Here is a 23,005-nt window from a genome sequence, read left to right as displayed (position 1 = left end):
GGGGATGCATAACTATATGTAAATTTAGCACCAATTAGATGGTAGAATCTGAAGGACTGTTGTTCCTGGAATGTTCCAAAAGCAAAAATGGAAATCATGGTGGTAACATCTCAAGTGTGGTGGTAAGACAGAGCAGTGACAATTTGGAGCCTTTGGGCATGGCACAGTACCAGGAGGTGATCACTGTGTCTTCTGTGACAGCTGGCAGCTGGCAAACAAAGCAGATGATGTGTTCTCAGCTTGTAACTTTTCCATAGTGTTTTCCAATTTTGAATAAACCCCCAAAACAGAAATCCTTCCTGTATTGTCATTTGGCTAGAGCAGACCCTCATGTAGCAAGTGTGTTCCTGGCACAATAGTCCACCACAGTGGAAGCCGTGGGAGGTCAGGGTTGCGGGTATACTGGCCTGAAAGTGGGCAGAAGTGCACAGCATGGTGTTGGTAGGAGGAACACTCTTCAGAGACTCAAATGGTGATTTCTTTAAAAAAATTTTCTTTAATGTTTGTTTATTTTCGAGAGAGAGAGAGAGAGAGCACACGCGCATGCAAGTAGAGGAGGGGCAGAGAGAGAGGGAGACACAGAATCCAAAGCAGGCTCCAGGCTCTGAGCTGTCAGCACAGAGCCCGATTCAGGGCTCGAACCCACAAACTACGAGATCGTGACCTGAGCCGGTCAGAAGTTTAACCGACTGAGCCACCCAGGTGCCCCCCAAATGGTGATTTCTGATAGTCACGGAGTTGAGGTGACCTAGTCAAAATTAGAGGGAGACACACTGGTGTGAGAATATCCTATAAAAGTACTGGTGATTTAATAGCATTCCTGCCAACCATATGACCCAATACATTATTTTGATTCTGCATCAAGATTGTGCCAGATACTTTTTTAGAGGAAAGATAAAAAGCCACTGACCTTACTTATCTTCAGACTTAATTCCAAGTAGCTTAGCACTATAGCCCAGAAAATAATAGCTAACCACGGCTACCTTATTCAGAATAGACTCTCTGAAGGCTTAATAAGAGCAGTTGAGTGGTAATGTCCAAAGCTGTAGGGTTTTCTTTGCCCATGAAATTTTGATTCTTGCTCTATATATCCACTAGGAGACATTCCAATTATCCTCACCAGGACGGGGTTAGAACAAAAGCCTAAGAGAGTGGGAGGGGGAAGGGGAGACTAAATGACAGATTTAATGTGGTTCCACATGTAATCCTCAGGAGTTGTGAATTGTGACAATTCTGATCTCTCAAAGGTTCGGCAGTCCGATGCTTCTAAATGTAGAAATCTTTAGATAATAACCAGTGGTTTTGTGCATTTTATGTACGTGCATAATTCTTTGCAGAGATCCTCCCCGCCCCCACCCCAAATTTGAAAATAAAAGCAGATAAACCGATTGCCAGGACCGAAAACACTGTTTTAAATCACTGAAGCCTACTAAAAATTTAAACAACTCCAATCATCACTGAAATCTTCCTTGGTTATGTATTACTCAACTGAAAAGCACTTTATCTTCATTTCACAGACCTGGCTTAGGACACTTGGAACGTCCTTTGTCTTCTCTCCATGTTTTTTCCCTTCCCACTTTTGAGATTTCTCTTACTTCATTCCTCCTGACTTCTTTCCAGACCTCTTTTCTCCAGACTGCTGTTAATTAACCCATGACACTTGAGGTTGGTGGGGTTTTTTTTATCTGTTTTTGTCCCATGCAGTCTGAGTTTCTTATTCCTATTTTAGAAGATCACTACATTAAACTTAACATGACCTGCTGCTAGAGCTCATGTGTCTCCTTTAATTTTGTGGTGACTGCAAAGGATACTCCATTAACTCTTTGCTTTAGCTATTTAGTAATTTCTTGATTAGGAGTGAATAATAATAAAATTTTCCTTTCCTCTAGTATGTTGGATTTCCTTGATATTACTAAGAGACAGTTTGATAAAGAGCTCTAGATCTAAACACAACCTTGAAAGAATTAAAGACTCTGATCCTTAATGTCTTAATTATTATAAAAGAATAATGTATATAAGGAGACTTGCACAGTGCTGGCTACAGAGTAGTTATTTAATAAATGTTAGTTCCTTCCCTTCCCTTCCCTTTCCTATGAAGGAAAAATCTCAGTCAAAATTGAAAAAGTCAATAGCTCTGATGAAAATACAAACATTAAGTTATTTTTGCATACCAGTTACCAAAATAATGAATTTTCTATTTGCTCCTAGTTTTATACTTCCTCAATGCATGAATGTTCACAAACATAAAGATACACTAATTAATAGAGATAATGGAGGATGCACTTTAGTATTTAAATATTTTAGAATAAAAGTGTTTGATTTGATCATCTTAAGTTTCCTATCAGGTCAGAAATACTGGATGTTATGAAAGGGGATTGTGATGTTTTGGAGAAAATAATTTTTCTCTTTTTAAAAAGTCCATTTATTTATTTTGAGAGAGAATAAGCAAGCAGGTGTAGGGGCAGAGAGACAGAGAGAGAGAGAGAGAGAGAGAGAGAGAGAGAGAGAGAGAATGAATATCCCAACAGGCTCCATGCTGTCAGCACAGAGCCCAATGCAGGGCTGTCTCACCAAAGGTGACATCATGACTTCAGCTTAACTGACTGAGCCACCCAGGCACCCCTGTTGTAATCATTTCAAACTTCCAACATCTTTTTAGTGGTTTGGGATTGCCTGATACATGGAGCTGATGAGGCAGATTTAAATAAATCTGTTGTGAATATCCTTCAAAGAGTACATAAAGACACAAAATAAAACCCTTGGATTCTAAGCAGTGTTACTATTCAGTGTCTCTGAATTTGTGTAAAACCTTTGTCAATAATTCCAGGATTTTTCTTTTTTTTTTTTTTTAATTTTTTTTAACGTTTATTTATTTTTGAGACAGAGAGAAACAGAGCATGAACGGGGGAGGGGCAGAGAGAGAGGGAGACACAGAATCCAAAGCAGGCTCCAGGCTCTGAGCCATCAGCCCAGAGCCCGACACGGGTCTCGAACTCACGGATCGCGAGATCGTGACCTGAGCTGAAGTCGGCCGCTTAACCGACTGAGCCACCCAGGCGCCCCCAGGATTTCTTTCTAAAAGAAGAAGAAATATAGTTGGTGAGAAAGCATATATAAAGATAGAATGCAGTGTGCATGGCAAGGAGTGAAAGAATGACTCTGAATGGCCGAGTGGACATAGCAAAGGCAGGTTACAGGTACTGTGGTCAGAATATCTCAGTGCAAATCTGTATTGACCTGAGGTACAAACTTGTAGGAAAGGAATCCTAGAAAGCTTTGTTTGTTCAGATGGGTCCTAGTTACCACAAGAGCGGTATCACTATACTAAGGTGTTGTGGGTACCTAAGCTAATGACTCAGGGATGTGTGGGTCTGTGGGTTTTGGTGCCCATTAGTGCTACTAGAGCAAGCTGGGTCATTTTAAAGGAAAGCATTTACTCTAGAAGATGATCAAAAGGGAAGAACTTAAACATTTTTGTTGGTGTTCTAAATGGTAGGCAGACTAGGAAGGAAATTTTCATTTATTATTATAGCATTTTGGCTTATTGCCACACAGCGTGTAGATTCATGTGGAGGACAGTTCTCTTGAGGTCTGTACACCATAAAAAGAGCACAGTTGAATAGCTGGGTTTAAATTGAGTTCAAGAAAAGAGATAAAGTTATATAAACCTAGCACGCATTGCTACAGGAATTAAAAAAATGAACATAGATTGGCTCCAAATTGTTAGCAAGTCCTTGGAAAGTATATGAAGGACTCACTGAAGTAAATTTGAACTATGCATTGACATCTTAACGATTGCCTCACTAAAACCTTAGATCTAGTATAATGTGAACTTTGTTAAGCGTGGATATTTAATGGTCATTAAAATAGTTTTGGTTTGGAGTTTGTTACTGCCAGAAGTGAATAGACCATTTATCAAATTCAATCTGACTAATATATCTTATGAATTATTTGCATTGGCTATGGGACAGATATCTTTAAAAAGAAGCAACATCAGATGAGTCTTTCATCATACTTACAACTGTTTAGGAAGAAAAAAAGTGTTAGATGTGCGTATTGCTTTTAGCCTTCTCCCCATGTTAATGGTAGATTTTAGAGCTTTCCTTGGTTCTGTATTGTTTTTATTATCCCAATCATGCACTGAATCCACGATCTGCTTATAATTCTTATCATGCTCGGTACTAAACAGGGAGCGATGCATCGTGTCACAAAGTTTGGGGCCCTGTTTAGTAAGCCATTACCATTACCTCACCTTACCTGGCAGAGCTGCCTGTTTTGTCCACATGACCTTTTCTTTTCAAGAGTCATGCCCACAGAAAGGTCTTCAATCCACTAATGGCTTCTCATTTGGTCTAGAAACCAGACAAAAGCTTTGCAGCTGTGAGATGCAGTCCATTTTAAAATTAACCTATTGTAAATCCTTAATGATTGAGAAATTCTGCAATTTGCTATGATTTGTGGTTTGTGCTGCAACTAGAATAGCAAATAGCAGAGATGATGCAGGTCAGAATGGTGTGCATTTGGAGAAAGTGAAGGAAAAGAAACTTGTTAGACACTGTGCTCTGTTCAAGCCAATATGTTATGCCCTTCTGCCCTTCATCCGTCACACATCACTTTGTCTCTCACTCACAGACTCTCCCAAGTGGAATGTACTCCCTGGAAATAATTATTTAAATTACAGTTTATACACAAGAAGTGAAATTGTCCACAAGTGGAATCTATCTTTGCCTCCTTTAATATTTTTTCAGTGTAGAGCCTAGATTCTTAAGGATAAGGAGGGCACGTGTTTTTGACTCATAAAGACCTTGACTTTGGATTTTGCTACCAAAACAAATTAACTCTGTATCCTTATGCGTATTACTTCAGTTTCTACCTCTGTAAGTCTTATTAGATACTTATACAGATTAACGGGCGCCCTGGGTGGCTCAGTTGGTTAAGCGTCTGACTTGATTGAGGCTCAGGTCATAATCTCATGGTTTGTGGGTTTGCGCCCTGCATCCGGCTCTGTACCGGCAGTGTGAAGTCTGCTTGGTCTTCTCTCTCCCTTGCTCTCTGCCCCTCCCCTGCTCATGTTCATTCTCTCTCTGTCTCTCTGTCCAAAACAAATAAATAAACTTAAAGGAAAAAGATACTTATACAGATTAAGTTAGATAATGTATTTGGAAACCTAGTAGGAATACAATGCATTTCTCTGTCACTTACTAGCTATGAGACCCTAATCAAATTACTCAATTCCTCTGTGCCTCTGCTTCTCTATCTAGAAAAATGGAGATAACTTCCTAGGGTTGTTATGAGGATTAAATAAATTAATCCATGTAAAGCACTTAGAACAGTACTCAACACCTACTAAGTATTCAATAGTTATTAACCATTGTAGTTGACAGATATCAACAAAAATTGTATTTACAAGTAATGATAAATATTGGAAAGGTGTAGGGAGCTATAAGACAATTCATACAAGCTAGAAAGATAATTAGTGCTTTGTAATGGGAAGCCATTGGCAAAGGATGACATGATTGGATTTACTTTTTTTTTTATAGTATTAAAAATTTTTTTTTTATTTTAGAGAGAGAGAGAGAGAGAGAGAGAGAGAGAGAGAGAACGCAAGTGGGGGAGAGGGGCAGAGGGAGAGAGAGCGTGTGAGAGAGAGACAGAGACACGGGGCTCGGTCCCATGACCCCGGGATCATGACCTGAGCCAAAATCAAGAGTCAGATGCTCAACCACTTGAGCCACCCAGGCACCCCAGGTTTGCTTTTTTAAGAAACTGATATCGTCGTTTCTTTTTGTTTCAATTCACCTTTTAAAATTTAACATACAGTAAATTCACTCCTTTGGTGTATAGTTCTGTGAGTTCAGACAGATCCATACAGGTGTATAACCATAACTGGAATAAAAATACAGTAGTTCCCCCTTATCTGTGGTTTTGCTTTTTGTGGTTTCAAGTTATCTGCACAGTCAGCAGTGGTCAGGAAGCAGATGATCCTCCTTCGGACATACGGTATCATCCGAAGGTCAGTATTGGCCTAAGGTTAAGTCACAATGCCTACATCATTCACCTGACTTCATCTCATGTAAGCATTTTGTCATCTTTTGAGAGAGACTCACTCACATAACTTCTTTACAGTATATTGCTATAATTATTTTATTATTAGTTACTGTTGTTAATCTCTTACTCTACCTAATTTTAAAATTAAACTTTATCATAGATATGTATGTATAGGAAAAAACATAGAATATGTAGGTTCAGTACTATCTACATTTTCGGATATCTGTCTTGGAACACACCATTCACAAATAAGGGAGGGGGGACTACTGACAGCACAGTTTCATCACCTTTTCCCCAAATCCCATGGGATACCCCTGTGTAATCATCCACTCCTCCCACATTCAAACTCAGCAACCACTTATCTGTTTTCTGTTCCTATAATTTTGCCTTTTCCAGGATGTCATGTCTTAGCATACTGCATTTGAAATCCATCTTATGTTATTGCTTTTATCAATGGTTCTTATTGCTGAGTAGTATTCCTTCGTATGGATATACCAAAATTTGTTTAGCTCTTCAGCGGTTGAAGGGCATTTGAATTGTCTCCAGTTTGGGATGACTATGAGTAAAACTACTATAAACATCTGTATTGAGGTTTTTCTGTGAATGTTTGCTTTTATTTCTCTTGAGTAAATACCTAGGAGTGAGGTTGCTGGTTCTTACAGTAGGTGTATGTTCAACTTTGTAAAGAAACTGCCAAAGTGTCTTCCTTCCAAAGTGGTTATACCATTTTGCATTCCCACCAGCAAAATGGTATAAGATTTCAGTGGCTTTACATTTCTGTCAGCACCTGATATTGTTCATATTTGTAAATTTTTTTTTAGACCTTCTAATAGGTTTATAGTGGTATCTCACTGTGATTTCGATTTATGTTTTCCTAATGACTAATGATGTTTTGAGCATATTTTCATGTGCTTATTTGTCATTCCTATACCTTCTTTGGTGAAGTGTCTGTGCAGATTATTTGCCCATTTTTAAATTGTGGCTTGCTACTGAGTTTTAAGAGTTCTTTATGTATTCTGAATGCAAATAATTTGTCAGATATGTGATTTGCAAATATTTTATCCTAATCTGTGTGTTACTTTTCATTCTCTTAGCAGTATCTTTAATAGAGTGTAAGTTTCGGGGCAACTGGGTGGCTCAGTCTGTTAAGCATCCGACTTTAGCTCAGGTCATGATCTCATGGTTCGTGAGTTTGAGCCCCACATCAGGCTCTATGCCAACAGCTCAGAGCCTGGAGCCTGCTTTGGATTCTGTGTCTGTCTCTCTGTCCCTCCTCTGCTTGCTCTCTCTCTCTCTCTCTCTCTCTCTCTCTCATTAAATAAAAAAATAAACATTAAAAAATAAAAAAAAAATAGAGCTTAAGTTTTAAAACTTAATCAACTTTTTGTTTTATGGATCATGTTTTTGGTGTTGTTTCTAAGTAATTTTGCTTAACCCTATGTCACAAAGGTTTTCTTCTGCGTTTTCTTTAAGAAGTTTTATAGTCTTAGGTTTCCTGTGTAGGTGTGTTTTCCATTTTGAGTTGATTTTTGTGTAAAGTGAAATATTTAGGTTGAGGTGATTACTTGCTCATTTGGATATGTACACGGGTATGCAGTTGCTCCAGTGCCATTTGTTAAAAAGACTGTCCTTTCTTCCTTGTGTTGCCTTTGCAATTTTGTCAAATGTCAGTTGACCTTGTAATTATGGTTCTACTTTCAGACTCTATTCCACTCATCTGTGTGTCTCTCTGCTCACCAGTACCACATTGTCTTGATTACTATAGCTTGACACTAAGTCTCGAGATCAGTATCATCCCTCCAACATTATTCTTTTTGTTTGGGCTGTTCTAGCTCCTTTGACTTTCCGTGTAAATTTTAGAGCAGGTTGTTGATATCTGTTTAAAAAAAAAAATCCTGTTGGCATCTTCCTTGTGATTACATTGTCTATAGATCATTTTGGGAAGAACTGACATCTTAACAGTATTGAATCTTCCAATTTATGAGCATGGTGTATCTTTCCATTTGTTTCGGTCCTCCTTAATTTTTTTCTGTTGTTAGTGTTTTATAATTGCCAGCATACAGATCTTACATATGTTTTTTATTTACACTTAAGTACTTCATGTTTTTGAAAATTATTGTAAATGAGCCTTTAAATTTTACATTTCTTATTTTTAATCTTTTTTCTTTTTTCTTTTATTTTTTTAATTTACAGCCAAGTTATCATATAGTGCAACAATGATTTCAGGAATAGATTCCTTAATGCCCCTTACCCATTTAGCCCATCCCCCCTCCCACAACCCCTCCAGTAACCCTCCGTTTGTTCTCCATATTTAAGAGTCTCTTATGGTTTGCCCCCCTCCCTGTTTTTATATTATTTTTGCTTCCCTTCCCTTATGTTCATTTGTTTTGTGTCTTAAAGTCCTCATATGAGTGAAGTCATGTATTTGTCTTTCTCTAATTTAGCTTAGCATAATACCTTCTAGTTCCATCCATGTAGTAGCAAATGGCAAGATTTCATTCTTTTTGATTGCCGAGTAATACTCCATTGTGTGTGTGTATGTGTGTGTGTGTGTGTGTGTGTGTGTGTGTGTGTGTGTACACACCACATCTTCTTTATCCATTCATCCATTGGTGGACATTTGGGCTCCTTCCATATTTTGGCTATTGTTGATAGTGCTGCTATAAACATTGGGGTGCATGTGCCCCTTCAAAATAAATTTATCCCTTGGATAAATACCTAGTAGTGCAATTGCTGGGTCATAGGGTAGTTCTATTTTTTATAAATTTTACATTTCTGACTGTTCACTGCTAATATAGAGAAATACAGTTGGTTTTAGTGTATTAAACTTGTATTCTGCAATTTTGTTAAAGTTGCTTATTAGTTCTAGGAGCATCTTTGTAAATTCCTTCTATGTAAGTAATCATGTCTTCTATGAATAGAGACGGTCTTATTTTTCCCTTTCCAACTTGTATGTCTTTTATTTGTATTTTAAGCAAGGGAATGACTTGATTGGATTTGCACTTTTCAAAGACCAATCGGGCTGCACTGTAAAGAATTGATAGGATGGGGAAAATGTGGATGAAGACACTATCGTAGGAATCTGAGAGACAGTGAGAGAGGGGACAAATGGACATGTGCAGAATATATTTTGGAGGTAGAATTGGTAGGCAGACCCTGGTAATGAATTGAATATGAGAGAAAAGGGCACCAAGGTTTCTGACATGAGGAGCTAGGTGAATGGAGCTCCCACATATAGAGATAGAGAAGCAGTTTTGGGGGACGATAAAAAGTTGAGTTTTGAACATGTCAGGTTTGATAAGTCTAACGGAATTTCACATAAAGGTATCAAGTAGGCAACTGGACCCTCTATATATATATAGGGAATCACATAGAAGAGGAAGAGCTTGGGAAGGAGTCAGGCTACATGGAACCCTCTGTAAAGGCTTGTAGAGAACACTTTTTATTTTCAGTTCCTTCAGCATGCGAAGATCTTAAGATTTTTTTCACCTCAGACCTTTGGGCTTACTGGTAATCACTGCCTGAAATGTGTGACTCCCCTCTCCCTCCACCCACTCTCATTTGTTTCCCTCTCTCTCTTTCTCCTGCTCTCCCTCTCCCTCCTTATATCTATAAATTGGCTTCTCATCATATTCTAAGTCTCAAAATAAATATTATCTCCTCAAACTACCCCACAAAAATCAGATATCTTTCTCCCTGTATTAGTTTCTATTACATATCTGTTTTCTGCATAGCTCTTACCATAATTTGTAATTTTCTACTTGATTGTTTACTAGACCATACATGCCAAAGGGCAGGGACTGTGTCCGTATCGCTAGTCTACAACCCTGTTCCTGACACACCCCTGCTCAATATTTGTCAGATGGTGGGAAGGATGAATCTACAGCACGTTGCCGTGGTTGAGTTAGCTCCAGTTTCTTTGTGTTTGCATATGACTGACTTCTTACACTTATATATGCAGAGGTTTCTACACCCAATTTCAGCCAAATTCTGAGCAGGAAAATAACCTTATTTGTTTAATTCTACATTTATTGGCCACACAGTGCCCGGCTTTGTAATAGCCGATGGGGTGTGAAATGGCATTGTGGTATTGGACAGGGAGACCGTATTTGAGACTTGGCTGTTCCATTTTCTAGATCTGTGACTTTGGGTGGGATGTCTACTCTAAGCTTTAGGCTTCACACCTGTCAAAGGGCAGTAATATAATTCATACCTCATAAGATTGTGGTGCAAATTAAATGAGATATGTGTGGGCCACAAGTTTATAATGCTTGATATATACTAAGTGCTCAGTGAATAAGTAGTTAAGATTCATTTATATAAAAATGAGGTCATACCATTCTAGAAATGGTTGATACTGCTTGACCAGTGGGGGGAGGGCACAAAGAAATCTTCTTTCACTTTCTATACTTGTTCTTTACTGCCAGAAGCAGAAGTGCTGCTTTTAATGCCATGATGGCAAAGACTGGTAGTGGTATCACCTCCATGTTAGGCATCCAAAAATAGTACAAATGTTTATTCAGATGACAAACTTAGGATATTTAAGCCCTAACACCTTTAGTTTTGTTTGGGGAGAAAGAAGGAAAAGGTGGAAAGGAGGAACGAGGCAGAGAAAGACTAGAGATCGTACTAGGTTACTTTACCTAACCAGCCATCAACAGTACATATTGGTTGATAATCTGAGGCTCGTGATTCTCTTGAATTTGGTAAACATTCTCTTTGAGTATCTACCCTGGACTGGGTACTGTGCTGACAGTGGGGAAATTAGTGGGGAATACATATATTTTTAAAAGTTTTTTTAAATGTGTTTAATTTTATTTTTGAGAGAGGGAGAGAGAGAGAGCATGAGCAGGGAAGGGCCGGGGCGGGGGGGGACAGAAGATCTGAAGTGGGCTCTGCGCTGAGAACAACAAGCCCCATGTGGGGCTCCAACTCACGAACCGCAGGATCATGACCTGAGCTGAAGTTGGATGCTCAACTGACTGAGCCACCCAGGTGTCCCAGGGAATACATATTTGAGTGATCTAGATCAAAACCAGTGAAATTAACATGATAGAAATTCTCCTTCTCTACCATGAATCTATATTCTACACCTCAAACAAAGTTGTTCACAGCTCTGGTTCGTTTCCACTAAGTGCCAGATACAAGCTTACATGTAAGATTAGGGATTAGAATCTGGGAATGAATGAAATGAATGAAAAGGAATTAGGGCAGAGACTGTCAAACTTTCTTCATTCATTTTGCCTCATACACAGCATCTCTAAGCCAAAAGAAGTACCTAACACCTCCACTGGTTGAGGGGATAGAGCCAAGCAATTTAAGAAGTATTTAGATTTTAACAATTTAGCACATGTTAAGGACTGTATAACTTCTCCATCCTTGGAGTCAGATTATACACCACCAACTTCGTTTACTGTTCCACATTGATTTTTGTGGTACTTGGTTTTTATCACAATAACTGCCAAAAACTCAGCTTTGCAAAGGTATAATGTCATCTCAAGGAATCTCCTACTGAAACTGTGAACTCCCTGCAACTAGTAGTTTGTATGCTGTCCAACACATGCCACTGTTTCCCTAAAGATTTAAAATACCCCACAATGCCTCTGTGAGTTTGTGGCAGCACACCAGGATACCTCATTGCTTAGTTTGGGAACTGTGGTCTTAGGGCCTTATTCCAAGACTTTGCTTTCTATAAATGTCTATCTTATTTTTCTGTACCTCTGCTTTAAAAACCAACTTGATGTGTATTACATTTTATGAAATAGTTTTTTAAGGAATTTTTCATTATTAAAAATTATGAGAGTTAAGCACATATAATACAGAAAGTTTGGAAAATACTGCATGACACAGGTTAAAAGTCATTCCTCATTCTACACTCCACCATGACCATGCCAACATGGTCATAATGTTTTTTTATCTGTATATTACATTTTGAGTAAGAACTATACTAACTCTGATATTATTAGAAGGTACTAATCTGTAGTTTAGTGGCAATTCCATACCCTAGAGTTGTGACTTGTCAGTAATGACCTTTACGATAAATAAGACAGAATTTCTAGCTGCCTTTTTTTTATTGGCCACTTTCATTAATGAACACCTGGTTGGTGGCTTGAAGACCCACCATTCATGAGGGAGAGACTTCTGCTCTGTTTCCAACCTAGAAAATGCAAAGTGTGTTATTTATACAGAGTGGTGGTGGTAAGTGTAACATTTTTTTTAAGAGGGTAACTTGTCCAGTTTTTTAGTTTCTCCGGTAGTGGATGCACTTTCTAAAAGTAATATATCAAGACCCTACTATAATATAGTATTTCTAAAAGATTATCTAATAATTCAGATTTAAGCTATTTGTATTGTTCTGACACCACAAGGAAAACTTCATTTCTTTTTTTCTTTTAAATTTTTTTAATGTTTGTTTATTTTTGAAAGAGAGAGAGAGAGAGAGACAAAACAGAATGGGGGAGGGACAGAGAGAGGGAGACACAGAATCTGAAGCAGGCTCCTGGCTCTGAGCTGTCAACACAGAGCCCGACACAGGGCTTGAACCCACCTACCACCAGGTCATGACCTGAGCTGAAGTTGGACGCTTAACCAACTGAGCCACCCAGGTGCCCCAGAAAACTTCATTTCGAATTTGTTATTTTATTTTCTACACCTTTATAAGTACTAGAAATTAGAGTTACTTACATGAATATAAGAGTTTTCTTTTATCTACTTAAGATATGTTTTTAAGATTTACCTTCGGTCATACTATAGAAATAGAACTTGAATTATCAAAGAGCAGAATTATAACCTTAAAAAGAAAAAAATGGTCAACTTAATTTAGCTCCAGAGAACAGTTCGCAAAAGATGGGAGTGGAAACTTAGGCATGAAACATATATTCATCTTCGGAGTCTCATTGTCTCTCTCTGTCTCTCTCTGTCTCTCTCAATAATAATTTTAAATTCTGACCTGAACAGGTGGGAGCATTACTTTCTTAGCATAGCCTGGACTGTTGAGGAGTGATTTTGTTCTTCTAAATTCCTGGTAGAGGACCTCATGGCTGATTCTAGTGCTGAGGCAGAGAAAAATACGAGATGAGCCTGGAGTACTATCTTGCATTGCCTGAAAGTAAAGTCTAAAAATAAATAAGTAAGTAAAAGTGGAAGCAAATTAAAAGGACACAGGAGCCAACCTGAGAGAGTTCCCAGTGCCAAAACTGGAACACTTTGACCAACCAAATAATTGACAGTAGTAGTTTATTATAACCCAAAGACTAAAATAAATATCCATGAGTTCATAGTAATATACATAAACAAATAAATAAAGGAAGGGAGAGGGACAAGTTCCTTACAAAAAAAGTCCAGATAATAAATGTAGAAGGAATGGAGAAAAAAGAAAATTCCATGAGAACACCACAGGAATAATTGCTGTAGGCAAGATTCACAGATGAATGCTAAAATTAATGAGCAAAACTTGAAGGAGAAACAGGATATTTGTACAGTCTTAAAATACCTCAAGAAACTTATTAATATCTGTGGTGGTTTTAATAAACGTCCACAACTTCTCTGACACTCTTCCTTCCATGAAGTGGAGCTTACTTCCCTTAGCATTGAGTGGGGCTGTTTGTTCACAGTGACTCATAACTAAGCAATAGTGCATGGAGAGGAGAAAACCAGTAGCTCTGCAGTAGTGAACCATGGCAGACACCATCTTAACAAGGTAGTCAGGGTTCACATCGCCAGGAAGAAGTTGTGTCAGTATCACATACCCCCACATATTACACAACGAGAAACACACTTCACCTTTTGGCGTTTGTCCCCAACTCCATAACCTTAGTCTAATCATGAGAAAACGTCAGAAAGTTCCAAATTGAGGAATGTTCTACAAAGTATCTGACTAGTACTTTTCAAAAGTATCAAGGACAGTCTGAGAAACTGTCACAGATCAGAGGAAATAAGGAGACATGATAACTCCATGCAGTGTGGTTTCCTGGATGGGATTCTGGAGCAGAGGAAGACATTAGTGGTAAAACCGAAGCCTGAAGAGTCTGCAGTGGAGTTAATGGTGTTGTACCAATGTGAATTTCTTTGACTTGATAGATGAACCATGAGATATAAAATATGAACATTAGGGAAAGCTGGGTGACAGGAATACTGGAACTCTCTATACCATCTACACAGCTTTTCTGTAAATCTAAAATTATTCCAAAATTAAACGTTAAAAATAGAACAACTCACTGATGGCTTCTCTAAGGTATTTGTTAAAGTGTCTCCAGAGGTGTCTGGGTGGCTCAGTCAGTTGATCGTCTGACTCTTGATTTCGACTCAGATCATTATCTCACAGTTCATGAGATTGAGCCCCGTGTCGGGGCTCTTTGCTGACAGCGTGGAGCCTCCTTGGGATTCTGTTGTATTCATTCTCTCTCTCTCTCTCTCTCTCTCTCTCTCTCTCTCTCTCTCTCTGCCCCTCCCCTGCTAATGCACTCTGTCTCTCTCCGTCTGTCTCTCTCTTTCTCTCTAATTAAACTTAAAAAAAAAAGTCTCCAGAGCAAATTAGTTCAGAGAAATCCCCCTCCCTCAAGCCTTTGTGCAGTCTCTTTATAAAAGAAATATGCGCTCTTGATAGCAAAACAGCTCTCCTGAAACAGGGAAAGTAAATTCTAGAGGTTTCATCCCACCACTAGAAATAGAAATGCAACTTTGCCTGCTCGGTGTAGGTCAGTTCAGCCAACACTGATGGTTTGCCTTTTGTGACTTGGTAGTGTAGGTTGCCCAGCACCTAGTTACAAAACGTATTCTGTAAAAAGAGTGCAGAGTGGAGCACCTGTGATTGTACCTGACTCTGTTGTGGGCTCTTTGTTCAGGGCTTACTGTTGAGCTGCTAATTTAAAATCTCCAGAGATCCAAGATCCAGTTTCATTGGACTGTCTTCCAATCCCATTATATTGGTAGATTCAAATAGTATGAAAAGTGTGGTTCTCAATAAGATGGATACATGAACAAAATGTTTTACAATATAAAATACATAGTATATTGCTCTTTAAAAAAACAGTAAAATCTCATTAATCCAATGTAATTATGGGTACAGATATGAAATCTTGATTTATAAATATTTTGTTCTTATTAGCTCAAACTAGGGTAACACAGTTGATTATAGAAGGCCTGACAAGGTCTTGTTTTAGTAAATAATAATACGTAATTGGCTGAGGATGATTATTGTCATAGTAACAAATTAGAATTTGGATACTAAAATTAAACTTCTTCCCTGTATGGCAATCATTCTCTTGATCTGACCATTAGTGACAACTCTCTTTAGTTTGTGCACATAGGAGAAGTATTATTTTTGTCAGTTAAATATATTTTACTACCTAACCCGATTGAGTACCTTGCAGTGTGTCTATCTTGGGAATACAACTGATGTGATCAATAAAGATAATGGATTATTCTTGAACATGGACATACATTTAGGTTAGTATAGTGGCAGGTGCCTGCATTTCTCAGAAAGCTGTTTCCCAGTTGTTGTTAATGCATGCCCAAATAGATACACAGATACTTAGTAATACTGCTTAATTGCTGTAGTCAGATTGAGCAACACATAATTTATAGCAGTTCTGAAACCAGGAACACCAGAATGATATGCTCTGTGATACAGACTTAGGACAATTGCTGGTCAGTGAAGTACAGGCGATACAAGCCTGTCTTTTGTGATACATGTGATATAATTTTCTTGACACCTGTTTTCCAAGTGTACCTTTCCATGTCATCCTGGTTTCTTTAGTGAATTAGAAAGTATGTTTTACTTTTTATTTTTTGAAGGCAGTATTTTAGTTCCTAATTTTATATTTCTCGTAAGAATTATACTGGTTGGCCACTATATGCCAGGTCCTTTCATTTATTATTCTTCCAGTGTCACAGTAAATTAGGGACTCCTTGTCCATTTTAGAAATTACAAAATGGAGATTCTGAAAGGTTTGGCGACTGTACCTCTGTTAGACCCTACATTGTGATAAATGTGGTTACCTCGCTGAATGAGTTGCCTAGTACTTGGCTATAGGTAACGTATCAAAAGTTAAAGGTGGTGGATCCTTAGGAAGAAAGGGAGGGGAATTGAGACTAGAATAATGAATATTTGAGAATAATTTTAGCAAAAGTTTGCTATAAGTAGAACATCACTTTTTTGGGCAGGTCTGTTCCAGAGTCACTGAATGTATCTGTCCTATTGAATTGGTTGAAAATGCAAATAATCCAATCAAGTATGATACTCATTAAGGGAAAGGAATACAATCTGATAGTTTTTATGAAGGCATGTACTGCCTAATCTCTGAGTTGAAAGCATCTTTTAAAAATTTGCTTCCCTTCATATTCCTAGGTGGTATTGAATATGTGTGTAGAAAAAAAATGAGAGCATTTCAAATAATGCTAATGAAGTTTAAATGATTGCAATCTACCATATTGTGAGGAAAAGTTGTTAGCTGTGAAAGATGAAGACTGAATTAAAATATTACCATGACTGGCATTTGATTTGAAAACTGCAAAGATAAGCTTAGGTTCCTATTTATGAAAGCCATCTTCACAGCCTGATGAAATATCTTTTAAAAGGTTTTATAGTTACCATGGATACTTGTTAGCTTTGATAGAGTAAGTTGTAATTCATATTCAATCATCTGAGGTGAAGTAGCCAAAGAACCCACCAACCAAAATCTAAAGTGACTTCCTCTGTATACTCATACTAGTTTAGAGATGGAAAGGGTAAATAAATAACCTGAGATTAGTGTTTGGGTTAGTTATCACTGCTTGAAAAGCAAAATATTTAGGATGCGCATTACCTGAATCTGATCCTAATGTTTACCTTTTATGGGTAACTTTTACTTTTAACTAGTAAAGGGAACTTCTTAGGTTTTGACAGGGGAATTTAGATGGTGAGACCCTTCTGAAAGCTGATGAACCCAAGCAGCATACGCAATTTCTGAAAGCCATAGGGACACAGAAATATTGAAGGCATTGGTCCCTATGGTAACATATTTGCATTTGGCCCAGAAGTGGCTGGTTTCTGCTTAGCCTCTTTTAATTGCTATATATTGACAGCCGTTTTCACAACTATTTATAAAATGTTGGATTAATGAGCATGTGTACAAGGGAGTGCACACCACATCCTTAGGCTTGATTAGACACTTGAGATGACAAAAAGCTCTGCGTGAAGAGTTACCGAGGTGTTTTTGGCATTCCCTAATGTGTCTGTCACATAATGGAAGCAAAAAGCCTTTTAAATGATTTAAATATTTTCCTCAATTCTCTTTTAAAACAGGTGACAAAAGAGCTAAAACAGTATGACAACAAAATTATAGAATGCAAATTCGAGAATAACAGCTGGGTCTTCATGAGACAGAGAACAGACAAAAGTTTTCCTAATGCCTACAACACTGCCATGGGTGAGTATGACAATCTACCAGTGTTTTGTTTCGTTAGAAAAGAGAGAGGGAGAGAGAGTGTTAAGGTTTTGGAGTCAAAATGTGCTGTCTTTATTGATCTGTTTGATGGGGCGAATCCATAGGGTCATTCGGAGCCTACCCTTGTGGCTGGGAAAGGGGTTGTGACTTTACTGGCTCCAGTTGGCTTGTAGGTTGTCCCGAGGCCTGTGGGCTCGCGCCCCTGCGCCCAGAAGAGAAGTGTAAAGGGCAGGATAATGGGCTGTATACAAGTTGAATTTGTTGAACAACAACAACAACAAAAGCCACGATAATTTCAGATCTATTCAAAACTATAAAAACCATTGTTTGCCAGATGGTAAAAGACAAAATTAGCAGGGGAAAATGTAATTTCCAGCTCCTAAAATAGCTTTACAAACAATGGAGAACAAAGTAAATGAAAACCATTAAAAAACAAAACAAAACAAAACAAAACAAAAACCTCCTGAAACCTGCTCTGCTGTCCTTCATAGTGTTCTTTGGGTACAACTTGAATGCTTTGAGAATTCAGAATAGTAAGTTTCTTTCACGGAGAACATCACAAAGTAATGAAGTTTACAAGCTAAACTAGTAGCAGTAGTTGCTCTGGATCGCGTTTTTAGTGAATCTGAAAAACATACATAAAAACCAAGATTGAAGGTTAATAGCATTGTGTGCTGTTGGACTGCCCAGTCAGTGATGTTGCTGATTATATATGATAAGCTTATGAGAAAATACAGAAATTGCCAGTTTCAGTTTTGCAGTTTATGAAAAGTTACTATTGTACATTTAAAGGTTTTGTTGGAACTAGCATCTGTGTTCAGACAAGATGAGTTAATTTTGAAAATAGGAAAAATTAAGCCAGTGTCTTTTTTTCCAGAGCTAAATATGTAAATAGGATTTAAAGGACTGGTAGTAAATTTTGACCACATAAGAAGAGATGCCTCGTTTATTCGTAATGTTGTTGTAATACCTTACTTCCTCAAACAAGTTGTTAAAACAACAGAGTATGTATGATCTGCCAGCTACAGTGGAGCCTCCCTGTTCAGTGGAAATGGTGGCCGGTGCCATCGTGACAGGGAGGAGTTCTTTCTCAGAGGAGAGACTACACGTTTTCCGTAGAAGTTTGGTTGAATATAGACTAGAGTGTGATGCGCTGTGCTCCGTTCAAAACCTGAAGACAGTTTTGGAGCGATGGACAGCCACAGTGAAGGCAGGCTTATCATCCAGATACTTAACGTTTTGTTTTAAAATGAACAGTTCAAGAAAGAGTGGGCACCAGAAAAGCACCCATTTTAGGGGGCGGGGGAGGGAGGAGAATAGTTTAATGTGTGAAGCGAGTCACCCAAATCCGTAAAATGCAAGTGTTTAGCATATTGGGATGCAAACCTTTCCCCTTTGGCATCCCCCTGTGGTGAGTCAGCTGCCTTAATTAACCCTCGCGTGAGACACGTGTCTCCCTTTGTCCACAGCTGTGTGCAACAGCATCTCCAACCCTGTCACCAAGGAGATGCTGTTTGAGTTCATCGACAGATGTGCGGCGGCTTCTCAAGGACAGAAGCGGAAGCATCATCTGGACCCTGACACAGAGCTCATGCCTCCACCGCCCCCCAAAAGACCTCGCCCTTTGACCTAAGACCTGCCTCTGACTTGAGGATTGAGAGGAAAAAAGAGTGAGAAAGAATGCTGTTGCCCCATTTTTGCAGCCAGAGAAATTCAAAAGCGAATGTGGCCTGATGCCGATACGCATTTGAATTTTTTGTAAAAAAAAAAAAAAAAAAGAAAGAAAGAAAGAAAGAAAGAAAGAAAGAAAGAAAGAAAGAAAGAAAGAAAGAAAGGTATTGTAGCCGGCCTGTAAATATTTGATGCATTTGTTTCCTCAGTGCTACGATACATCATGGACTTCACACAGTTTATTTATATCTGATAAACTCAGCCTTACCTTGTGGAATCTGAAGATTGAAATATCCAAAGGTTTAATTGAGGTTGAAATCAATGCAAAAGAGGCCTTGTTTGTATATGGATAACTTTGACCTTTAATTTATAAAGTTAGTAATCTGGAACTGTGAGCGTATAAAAAAACACTGTATTTTTTAGAAGTTGTATTTCAACTATGGTAAATTCTCCTTTTGAAAAATCTAGGCAATGGCATTAAACATTCTTGCTGTCATTTATCATGGGTTTCCTACATTTCTGAGATTCTTGTGTTCAAAAACAAATGACAAGGTTGTTAAGTATTATATATTATACTATGTTAAACAACTCAGTCTGGCTTATCTCATTTTAAGAAGTTTTTTTAGAAATGTAAAAGTAAAAAAGTAAAGCCCCGTTTTTGTGAATTGCATCCTGTCTAAAGCAAGTATATTGAGTATTTTCATCTGTTTCTATTCTTTGAACTAAAATATCAGATATCCAATGTGTCCATTCTGGCAGTGGTTTTCAGTTACTTCATAGAACTTAGATATATACCACCAGGTTCCTTTTATGTGTTGTTCTCCTGGGAGACCCTTTTTCTTCCTTCCTTCCTTCCTTCCTTCCTTCCTTCCTTCCTTCCTTCCTTCCTTCTTTCCTTCTTTCCTTCTTTCCTTCCTTCCTCCCTTTTTTTTTTTTTGTTTTTTAATGTCAGGGCTACTTCTGCTTTACCTCAGTGGTATCAGCACATTGTAAATTACATTAAAACACACAACTCACTGTGATGATGGGAATGATACCAAATACAGACGATGTTGTGTTAGTTCCCTCGAACAAAGCGGCAAAGGAAATGCCAGCTGACTCCTTTGATTAGAAGGTGATGTCAATGGAATAGAATGCTGTCACTAGAAAATGCTCTCCCACTGCTAGATAAATGCAGAGGCAAAGAGTAGACATCTGTAGAAACTAAACATCAAGGAAGCCAAGACATTTATTTTCAAAGCCAGAATTCTATCTGTGTTCTGTTCTCGGGATGCTATTTCTGTTGTACACCTGAATTTTAAAACATTTACTGGTTGATAATGGATTTAAAGAGCAGCTAATTGGTCATCTGCCATTGTTGAGAAGCCGTATTCTGATTGGTTTGTGAAGGAACTCTCAGAATTTGCCTATTAGAGGCGAATATATTTATTTTTAGAGGTACAGGTCTTAAGTATATGTGTATTTAAAACAAATTTTCATGATCTGAATTTTATATATGATATGCATATATATGTAAGTATACGCAGCAGTGTATATTCTTCTACTAATACAATCAGACATGAAAAATCCAAATGAGTTACCCAGCTGACTGAATATCTGACAGGATTTCTATATGATATAGCACAGATTAACCAAAAATGTATTTATATTCACCTGAGTTTTAATGTTTTTAAACAAAGTTTTCTCCTGTAGTGCTTTTCTATATGAAATACTAGGAGTCATGCTTGGGCTTTTTCCTTTATTCTTTCCAAGTTATGTAACATTAGTGAATTTATCTAGAATGTCATTTTAGTATTTCATTCCTGGAGTGCTTTTGTGAGTTTGGGCACTAAAGGGATTAAAACACCTGACTGCCACAATGATTGTTGAAAGGTGGAAATTTGTAAGGTTTCATAGTGTCTTGTACAAAGTGGATCTGAAAAAATACCTATGCAACTCCAAACAGTCCGATGCCTGCTTCACCAGGGTCAGTGACTCTTCTCACACACTATGTTGCTTTCTCCCGAGCCTGTATAAGTGGAGAGCCCTTTTGCAGATATAAGAGCTAGCTTTTGCCAGTGATCTTTAATGGAGTTAAAATGTTTATGGTAATTGTAACCTTTTAAATGAGTTATGTGAAAAGAGCATCTCATTTTTAATACACCCAGATACTTTTTCCTTGCCTTTGTGCATTTTCTAAAACTTAATTTTCTTAATTTGTCCTTTCCTTTCAATTACAGTGAAGTATAATAGCCGGCCTAATAAGTAGATCCCATTTAGCCCCCGAACACACTGTCATCTGCAGTATCATCAGAAGTCATCTAGAAAGTCAAGGGGGAGAATTGAGAGGCAGGAATTGGGACATCAGGAAGGAAAGAAACCCTTCCCTTCTCAGGCCACTTCACAGCAACTATTTTCTGACACTGAGGTTTTGTAGGCAAGAATAAGAAAACTTTGCTTTCTTGAGTTATCACATATAAAAGCTTTTGCTTTGTATTTGGAAAAGATGCGGATGACTCGACTGCCTGGATGGTTACATTTGCTTTCCATGAAATGCTCAGAAAACGTCAGGACATTCCTTCTCTAATTGTGTGTCAGTGCGTATTGTAATAAAACCACTGAGTTAAAATAACAGAAAGTGTATGTACTTTGTTTGGCTGGTGATGCCTTTGTGTCCCTCTATGTACCTAATGATTTTGTGTCCCTTTTATTGCTGGTGTTATCCTGCCTCTGTCAGCCATACCCGTTGTAATCCATCTGGTTTTGTTGCATTCTAGAATTAGCATAAAGACTTGGAAAATCCTCTATTCTTCTTCCTGAGAAACCAAGAAATTGGATTGACATGGGGGATGTAGCTTGCGCCTTTTCTTTTTGGAGGGTAGGGGAGCAGGGGAGAGCACATCTTTAAGTGATATTTATAGTACTTCTGTCTGTGTACCTCATCCTAGCGCTCTATTATATGGGTAGATATCCTGTCACCTTATTTTGAACACATTTAATTCTTTCAGAATACTCAGCAGTAAATATTCTGAAATGATGAAGTAATGACCTGTCCATTTTTTTGTCGACTCTGTATTTTTGTACCATGGAATTTGCCATTTAAAATTTGTAAATGATGCGGTTTTGAATTATGTGTATAATCCTTTCCAGTCAAAAAACCTTGAAAGTCAACCAAATACTCGCAGGCAGGGAAAACTAATGTGGTGGGGAAAAAACCCTGGGCTAACCCCAGAGACCAAGTCTAGGCTCTGACTCTCACTGGCTCTGTGTTCTCTCTAGGTCTCACCCTGTACCCCCTTCCCCCATCTATAAGAGGCTGAGATTGAGCCAGATGATCAAAAAGAGCCTTTTCAGGTCCGACATGATTCTTGTAAAAGCTCATGCTTTGTAAATAGCCCATATTCACAATGAAGGGAGTATTACCACTACCGAATATCCACCAAGCACCAAGACTGTCCCCAAAACAACTCCTCTGTGCAGGTAGGGACCATTATTAACCTCATTTTGTAGTTGAGGGACCTGAGACTTACATAACTAACCCATGGTTACATAGCTAGTAAGTTGTGAGCTGAGACCCCAACAAAGGCCTTTCTGACTCCAGCTCCTGATTTATTGCTCGGTACTCCTCACAGCTTTGTTGCAGTCCCGGCTTGGGGGCTGCTTTTGTGCCAGGGGCCCCAAACTCTGTTTCTTTGGTGCCAACAGGAAATGGGTTTCAAGCATCTGTCTCCAAACCAAGGAGATGAACTTGGGATTGGCAAAGTAAACATATTTTTAGGGCCTTATTATTTAACCACTTATTTGGCAATAGTTAAATGTGAGTGACACAGAGGCCATGAAAAGAAGTTTAATATTCTCATTAAGATGCTAAGTTCCGAAGA

The 23,005-nt window shown here is 38.2% G+C and overlaps 1 protein-coding gene across 2 annotated transcripts in view; it reads left to right on the top strand.

The window, feature by feature from the left end:
- RNGTT (RNA guanylyltransferase and 5'-phosphatase) overlaps positions 1–22,148 on the top strand; it is a 333,772-nt gene extending 311,624 nt beyond the window's left edge. For both annotated transcript variants that reach the window (XM_042986788.1, XM_007076924.3), the window contains exons 15-16: positions 17,333–17,456; positions 18,944–22,148. In XM_042986788.1, the coding sequence (XP_042842722.1) occupies positions 17,333–17,456; positions 18,944–19,107 (288 nt within the window). In that variant the 3' untranslated portion in view covers positions 19,108–22,148. The remainder of the gene's footprint in view (positions 1–17,332; positions 17,457–18,943) is intronic.
- The last annotated feature ends 857 nt before the right edge of the window (positions 22,149–23,005 follow it).

Source organism: Panthera tigris, chromosome B2, assembly GCF_018350195.1.
Source record: "Panthera tigris isolate Pti1 chromosome B2, P.tigris_Pti1_mat1.1, whole genome shotgun sequence".
Classification (NCBI taxonomy): Eukaryota; Metazoa; Chordata; class Mammalia; order Carnivora; family Felidae; genus Panthera; species Panthera tigris.
This window is presented reverse-complemented; position numbering and strand designations above follow the sequence as displayed.